At 42.4% G+C, this 8289-nt stretch overlaps 1 protein-coding gene across 1 annotated transcript; it reads right to left on the minus strand.

Moving 5' to 3' along the window:
• Window positions 1–436: 436 nt before the first annotated feature.
• On the minus strand, window positions 437–3310 carry LOC149531210 (patellin-6-like). Its single transcript, XM_089811380.1, has 4 exons — window positions 1910–3310; window positions 1572–1696; window positions 1322–1466; window positions 437–1231 (listed from the first exon to the last, which is right to left on the minus strand). Exons 1-4 carry the CDS (start codon window positions 3110–3112, stop codon window positions 983–985), a joined length of 1722 nt encoding a protein of 573 aa, XP_089667506.1. The 5' UTR covers window positions 3113–3310; the 3' UTR covers window positions 437–982.
• Between the last annotated feature and the right edge of the window lie 4979 nt (window positions 3311–8289).

The following is an 8289-nucleotide window of genomic DNA, read 5'->3' on the forward strand; positions in this document are numbered from 1 at the left end:
TTTGAGGCCGAACCATGCAGCATGAAGGAATCTGTGCCGCATATGTACGTTTAAATTTGGTACGGTAGTTTAGAATGGTGCCTCGATTCTTCGTAAGATACACGGAAACCTTTAAATAGCCACGACGTTCTAAAAAAACGGACCTATTATTATAACCTAAATTTGCGTGTAATCTCCTCTGCCAGTAGACTGCTCCCGTGTTTTCTTGCTTTATGTTTTCACAAATTTTCCTGTAAAATGCGTTGGCTGCAAGACATGTTTTCTTCTGCTCAGTTGATTTGCCGACTGTATCATCAATAATGCTTAGTTAATCGTTCTTTATTGCTTTGGGACTGCCATATCTGTTTCCAGAGCAGAAGGGATATTCCATCCACCTCACAAAAATACCCCACAGGTTGTTTGACATAAAATCCAATCATTAGACAGTAAGCAAACAGACAGAACAAAATATTTATTTATGATTTAAACATTCAAAAGCTTGAAGCTTATACAAACACGGCCTTGAAATAATCGAATAAATTTAAATAATGTTGGAAGCCAGCTACCTACTCTAATACAAATGAGAATCCAATGACGACAGGTCTTATTATTGTAGAGCTTCAAAACCTAATTCTGTACCATCAATCTACAGACTATTGATTCTTTTTCTTCTCTGGCAAAATTAATTAAAATAGAACAATATACAGACAGTTTACACGGCCTTCCACCTCCAAATCGTACTTTGACATCCAAACGAATAAGAATTGCAAACTTAATCTATACAAAATCGCTACCGACACCCAATGAGGCGCCCAACAGATTACATATTCATACTTGCAGTAAAAATCAGAACAAGCAGCCACCGAATTCAAATGATGCTTCAGAAAGACCCCACATTGGCAGATAAATATCTGCGATTGACACAAGCCATGTGATTTCTTTGATTTTTTAGGGTTTTTGTGGGGGTTATTCTCTTGCAGAAGAGAGCAAACTGTAACATTTTTTAGGCAGATTTAACTTTCGATCTGTAAAGAATCTTCTTTCTCTTTGAAGAAGTGTTGTCGATGGTGAGAGCTACCTTCCCGGGCTCCCCAATTTTGAACGACTGTCGGACGGGCTCTTCGTTGGGGGCAAATTTCCTGGCCTTTTGAATGATCACGGTGTAACTAGATTCGGCGCTAGGAACAAATTCTGCTCCATAGCTCACCTCCCAGCCAGATACAACCAAATCCCAAACTAATGTGCTTCCAACCTAAAACAGCAAGAATCCAACAATAAATGCCCGTTCCAGAACGTCAGCCATTAATGGAGGCACAGAAATGAGTGGATTTAGTTAACCTACCTCGGTGGTTGGAATCTCCACAATGTGCTTAGCTCCTGACTTGACGACCTGCTCGGAAACACCACCGTCAGCAGCGCTGAATTCATCATCATTTTCTCGGCTGAGCCCTCCATACTGAACCGGTACATGCTCCGGCGATATGTACCTGTACCAAACGTCAATACAAGCATTTATAATCCATGACGGTTGTACAGTACAAATGAAGAGGAAATCTCAACAGCGAAAGCAGAAAAGGGCCGGGCAAAGATACTTGAACAATGTCTCCGACACCCTGGCGGCCCTAGCAACCACAAATTTGCTCTTGGTCCGCTGCGTAAGAAAGGGCGAGATCATGGTATTGAATGCCAAGTACCACCACGGCACATTAATGAACATCTGCCACAGAAATATTCATAAAATCATATAACAGAACCGCACGAATCAATTTATAATCTGTCTAATCATTCAAAACGATCAAATTATGGAAACTAGTAGAAATTTATTGTGTCTAATAATTCAAAACGATCAAACAATGGAAACTAACAGAAATTTACTGTGTCTAATCATTCAAATCGATCAAATGATCGAGCATGAGAGAGATTTATTTACCTTTTTGGCAACGAATTCGGGGTAATTATCCTGCAGTAGGGCAACGGCTTTCTTCGTAGCCTGTCGCTGCTCCCACTTTCCGAGCCCCGGCAAGTTCTTGAAATCGGTAATCTGCACCATGGAATTGATCCCGCCGGGACTGAAGCTCAGCTGCTGGATTCCCTTTTCGAGAAACTGAACCCTCCACCGCAGAAACTTATCCCGCTTCGCATCGTCCCCAAAGGTCTTATTATAACGCTCCTTGTCCTCAAAAACGCTATAAACATTGTAGCACACAGGGTGCCCTTCCTTGTCGAATCCGTGCATGTAAGCCACGCCATCCAATTCGTTGCCGAAATCCTCTTCCAAAATAGAATCCGCTCCGAACTTCTTGCGCCAGAGAATAGTGTTCTTCAGCATGGTGAACGCATCCGCGACCTTGAAATCCCTGGCGCGGAGAAATTTCAGAAGAACAACATCGGTCCTCTCATCGCCCTTGCTCGGCATCAAAGGGACACCCCAAAGGTAAATCTCCTCTACAATTACCGCTTCCTCGGCCGCCGGAACAACTTCAGCCTGAGGAATTTCTCCCCCAGGCAAAGCCTTCACTTCCTCACCTGCCTCCGCCGGCTTTACTTCTTCCCCTCCCTCGGTCATCGCCTTCACTTCCTCCGCTGCCTCGGCCGGCTTAACTTCGACCTCCTTTACTTCTTCCCCTGCCTCGGCAATCTTTACTTCTCCGACCTCCACAGCAGGCTTCGGCTCCTCACCTTCCACGGCCGCCGCGGGCGCCTCAGGGGCAACGGGGATCTCAGTCTCAGGCGAAACTTTCGTCTCGGCAACCTCAGATGTTTCGCCAGTGACGATCTTCACTTCTTCCTTGGGCTTCTCAGCCGATTCAGCTTTGCTCTCAGCCGCCGGTTCTTCCTTCGTAGGAGGCTCAACGAATTCATTGTTTTTAATGGCTTCCTCCACGCGCACCTTCAGTTCCTGCAGGGCTTTCTTCTCAGACTCCTTCAAATCGGCCACAAAGTTGCTCTCCTCCTTGAAAGAAGCGAACTGCAAGCTCGAATCCTTGGAACCCTCGGCCGCCTCTGAAGCTTTCGCGTCCTCAGCCGGCTCCTCAGCCATGGCGGCCGGAGCGGCAACAACATCAGCAGGTTCCTCAGCCATTACAGGAACAGGAAGACTAACAGCAGCAGTGCTCTCCGTTGTGGCAGCCATTACCAGACTGGTATTCTACCTCGATCGAGCGAAGAAAAAGAAACCCTCGAATGATTGAGAAAAGGGAATAAAAAAAATCCAGAGAAATACAATACAATACAATCCAATCCAGGGAATGATGAGCCCTCTGTTTTGTTTGGGGGGTATGTAGGTATGTATTGTATTTGAACAGAGGGGAGAATGAGCTTAAATGGGAGTGAGATAAGCGTTTCATTACAGAGTTATTTAATGGAATGAACAGCTCATGAGAATATCCAGCTATGCTGCCAACTCCCCTCCACAAGGCAAAACGGTTCAGGCGGCCAAATCGTATCCTGACCGCGATTTCCCACGCCCCGGGCAACTTACACCGTCCGATCTTTCAACCGCCGGTAACGCCCCCGGCCGGCTTATTCTAGTTGACCGGCTCCGTTTCCGTCGTTTCACACATGCGTTACCGGAAACCTCCAAATTAGAGGGCTCATGATGTATGCGCGTAAATTCCAATCCATACATACGTGTGTATGGATTTTTAGGGCGTTGCGCTCGAAACTAGGTAACAAAGAATAAATGAGTTGGAAATTAAAATTATATGATATGCGGGCTCGTTGACAGTTATGTTTTCACCGGGATAAGGAATACAAATAGTAAATGTCCTAATTAAATGGGTCAATATCCCTATTTTGGCCGAAGAAAGATAAAATGATACTCTAGTGGTTAGGGTTTTGTGGAAAGGAAATTTACTGGAGAGGATTTAATAGTTGAACATTTAAATTGGGTACTTTTATTATTTTTAATAAGAATAAACAAGTTCTAAAATAGAAATAAATAATTTGTTTGTCAATTTCTAAGTTAGGTAGGAGTCACTGTTTTCCATTTTGGCTAAAAGAGATAAAATGATACTTTAGTGGTGAGGGTTTTGTGTAGAAGTTTTAATAGTTGAGCATCATAATTGGGTGTTTTTGATTTATTTATATGATTAAATTATTTTCAAATTTTAAATTGCAATCTTTTTGGCAATCTTTTAGTTATAATTAAGGTCTTTGGTTCAAATGTTGACTTGTTCAAAATTATTCAAAATATTTTTAGATAGATGGTTGTACACTAAGTCATGTCTTATTTGCGTGATGATGTGGTATCATATGATTTTTTGTTTATCACATATAATGAAAATCCTCTTGATTTTGACGACTTGTTCTAAAATAGCCTTCAAAAGACTTAGATCCATAGTTGTACACTAGACATGCTTTAATGTTTTAATTTACCATCATATGGTGTGTGTTTATTAGATGTAAGGAAAATCAACATTCTTTTTGTTGGGTTGTCCAAAATGGCCCACATAAAACTTTTTTTTGATGAATAGTCTTTTTCTATTAATAATTAATATACTAAGATTACAATTCACAAAAAAAGGCTGGGGGATACAAGATCACCCCATGAGAGTTTACACGGCCGAAGTCGGAATCATAAACTATTCATTAAAAAAAACATAAATAGCAACCTTAAGTGGCTAAAGCAGTGCCTGCTGAGGGAGGTGGCTCATCACGATCATGAAAGCCCCAATCATCTTTGGGATTGGGAGGCGGGCTGGGAACAGTCCAGCCGTCATCAGTAGCAGTAGTAGCAAGATCAATGGCTTGGTTAGCATCTTTTATCTCTGGTCGTGGAGGTAAAATTGCCAGATCTAGGCAAGGCCATTTCCCAAAGAGTGCCCGCCAAGCACCAGGAGGAAGAGCCGGGGACTAGCCAGCACCACCACGGGGCGGGGAAGCTGAGCGATGCCTCCGTCCACCATCGCCACAGCTAGGAGAGTGGTGGTGGGAAGCCTAGGAGCGTGGGGTGTGCAAGTGGTGACCTGAGGAGTGGCACCACTAATAGCGGCCTCTAGGTGTTGTGGTATCGGTCGAGGCATCTAGAGGAATTCTAGCAATACTGCAAGGGGCATTGCCCCAGCGGTTAAGTAGCTCTTGCAAGTGAGCCACCTCCAAGGCCACTTTGTTTGCTTGAACTTGAATCTGCATAGTTACATTATTACAAATGCATGCCTTAGTGTACATAGCGATATTAATATCAAGAAAACGGTGAGTGAAAAGAACAACATTTCTATCTTTCCATAGTGTGAACAATATCTCCATCCTGAAGGTATGCCAAATTTGGGTAAATTTCTGAGGGATTCTGGGGGAATCACCCAAAATAACCATGTGCCAAGAAAAGGGCATCTAAGATATGGAACCCCAATATGCTTGAGCCAAGTCCCAAGGGGAAGACCTTGAAAAGCCAGGCACAAAGCAAAATGGGCAATCCTGGGTTCTGTAATAGCACTCTAAATAGTGTCAAAATGCTATCTCCATTGAGAAAGAGAAGATTGCAAATGTCATCTTTGATTGAGCGTATCCACCATTGGAAAATGGGGAGAAAGCCATCTATAACCCAAACTTGGCCTGTAATTGGTGAAAGGAGTGGCAGGATACCACTTCCAATCATGCCACCAAGGTCTAACAAACTGAATACCCACTTTATGAAGTAAGTGCACTGGAATTGAAGAGAGCAATAAGTCAAAAGTTCGTCGATCTAAACGAACAAGACAGTACTAGACTTGCATATCTTCCCAAGATTTGAAACTCACAGAAACCCTAGAGAAAAGATCTTTAGGAGTCTTGATGCCTTGTTTGAAAAAACATAGAGCACTAGCACCTTGAGTCTTGGCAAGGGGAGTACCCTGGATGGCAAACAGGGGATACCACCAAATGTTCTGCTAATTTAAAGAGAGTCCATTGCAGAACTCATCACCAGACTAGCAAAGCCAAGGCTTGATAGCTTCCCAAGCTTTCCATATGCTCTTGATAACAAAAGAGCCATGTATGATCACTGGCTCTTGCATGATGAGGGGGGTGTGAAAACCAATCCCTTTCCATGCAAATTTGTTGACGAGAAAGTCGGAAGAGATACAATGCTGAACCAAAATCTTCCAGGCTTCATCTCCAGTGATGGCATGAATAATCCATTTAGCACATAGCGCACGACCTTGTTTCTATGTGGGAAGTAGGCCAAGGCTGCCGGATTCTTTTGGGAGACAACAAAAATCCCAAGCAACTCTGTGAAAGCCATGATGATCAAAACTAGAAGCCCAAAGAAAATCCCAGAGAAATCTTTCCAATTTATGATAGGATGCTTTAGAGGGAGCCCAACAAGAAGAATAATAAACATGAGTAGCCGCAAGAACTTTCGAACAAATCTAAAATTTGCACGCAAGAGAAAGCAGTTTCGTAAGCCAATAATCGAGCTTCGTGGTAATCTTGGCAAGCACAACATTTCATAGTTCAATAGGCGAAGCTTGAAAAGAAAATGGAATGCCAAGAAAGTAGATCTCCCCGTGAGCAATCCATTTCCAATCAAACTTGTTAAGCCAAGGTGATGCTGGCAAGAAAGATTGTCTGTAGCAGAGCATTTTATGCCATTAAATAGCAGAGTCAGAGACTTGACAAAAAGTGTCAAGGCAAATTAAGGCATTTTTGATGTTTTCCTCATCCTCCAAAAGAGTGAGAAAGGAATCATCAGTAAAATGACCATTGACTAACTCGGAAGATGATTCTGGCAAAGAAATGCCATGAACCAGTCTTGAAGACATAGAGTGGGCTAACAAATAGCCAAACCCTTTAGCAACAAGGACATAAAGCACCGGAGCCAGAGGGCAATCTTTCCTGATGGAACAAAAAAGCCCAAAGGCATTAGATTGGGAATTATTTATGGCAATGCAAGCATTAGCATCGCCAAAGAATATTTCCACAGACTATAGGAAATTGGGACCAAAACCAAGAGCTTGGAGCATAGCCAAGATAAAAGGCCATTCAATGCAATCATAGGCTTTGACAAAATCAATCTTCAAAAAAAAAATCGGGTGTTTGGACTTGCGAGCCCACTCCATTCCTTCCCAAACAACAATAATGTTGTCAAGAATATATATGGACTTAATAAAGCTAGTTTTCTCATGCCGCACAATTAAAGGCAGAAGGTGGCGGATTTTGAGAGGAAATGCCTTGGCAATCATCTTATAAGACACATTCAGAAGGGTAATGGGCCTCAAATTGCAAATATCCTCAGGATCTCTAGCTTTAGGTATGAATTTGATATTTCCTTTATTGATAATGGCTCCTAAGCTTTTAGAATGATAGGCTTCAAGATAAACTTTGTGTAGATCAGGACCAATATGCTCCTAGAGGTGTTTGTAAAATTCATAGGGAAACCCATCACATCCGGGGGATTTATCATCATCCATGGAATAAACTGCCTCCTTAAGGTCTTGGAGGGTAAGAAGTTGCTCACAGAAAGCACGTTGCTCAACTACTAAGCGGTTTGGAGTAATAGAGATACACTTTCTAAGAGCTTCCTCTTGGGTAACCAAATTTCCTTGTGAAGCAAAAACATTCTCATATTGATGAACAAATGCTTGCAGGATGTCAGGGAGACTTGAGAGAACATAAATGCCTTGTTTGTTTTTTTTAATCCCAATCTTGGTCTGATGGGCTCGAAGAGCTGGGAAGAACTCCTTCAAAGCCTTATCACCATTCTCTAACCAGTGGAGATGAGCTTTAATTTGGGCTCCTTGAGCAACATAATTATCAACAACCTATTTATCATGGAAAAGTTTGGCAAGCTGGACTTGAAAATCCACATCAAAGGGATTAAGGGTGAGAGCCTCAAAAGCTTTTTTGAGCGCAAAAGTAGTGGAGTCACAAGACTGCTTTTCAAAAACTGCCAACTACCACCCATAGATGCGCAGAAAGCGAGCAGTTCTATTAATGACATCATTCCACCATTGGATCCACCCTATCTAGGAATGCGGACATGGCTCCAGATTCCAGACATGTACGATATGAGCAATGGTGGAAGTATGCATCATCACAGACATGTTGAGGAAGAATTATGACTTGACAACTTTCTAAACAGTTGTTTGCCACGAAATGACAAAATAAATGGGATAGTGGTCAGATAACATCACATATGATAGGGGAATGACAGGTAAATCACGATCCTTAGAAAAGGAAAAAAATGATTGTGTAGTAATCATGGCACGATTGAGACACTTTAAAATGCGGTCAGAGCTAGCTTGAAAGTTGGACCAAGTGTGCCAAACCCCAAAATGTTTGTGGTGGTTAGTATTGGGATAAAAAAGGCCCAATTTATTGCGCATGTAGTAC

This window comes from Cupressus sempervirens, chromosome 11, assembly GCF_028749045.1.
Source record: "Cupressus sempervirens isolate cs-2001-9-10 chromosome 11, ASM2874904v1, whole genome shotgun sequence".
Taxonomy (NCBI): domain Eukaryota; kingdom Viridiplantae; phylum Streptophyta; class Pinopsida; order Cupressales; family Cupressaceae; genus Cupressus; species Cupressus sempervirens.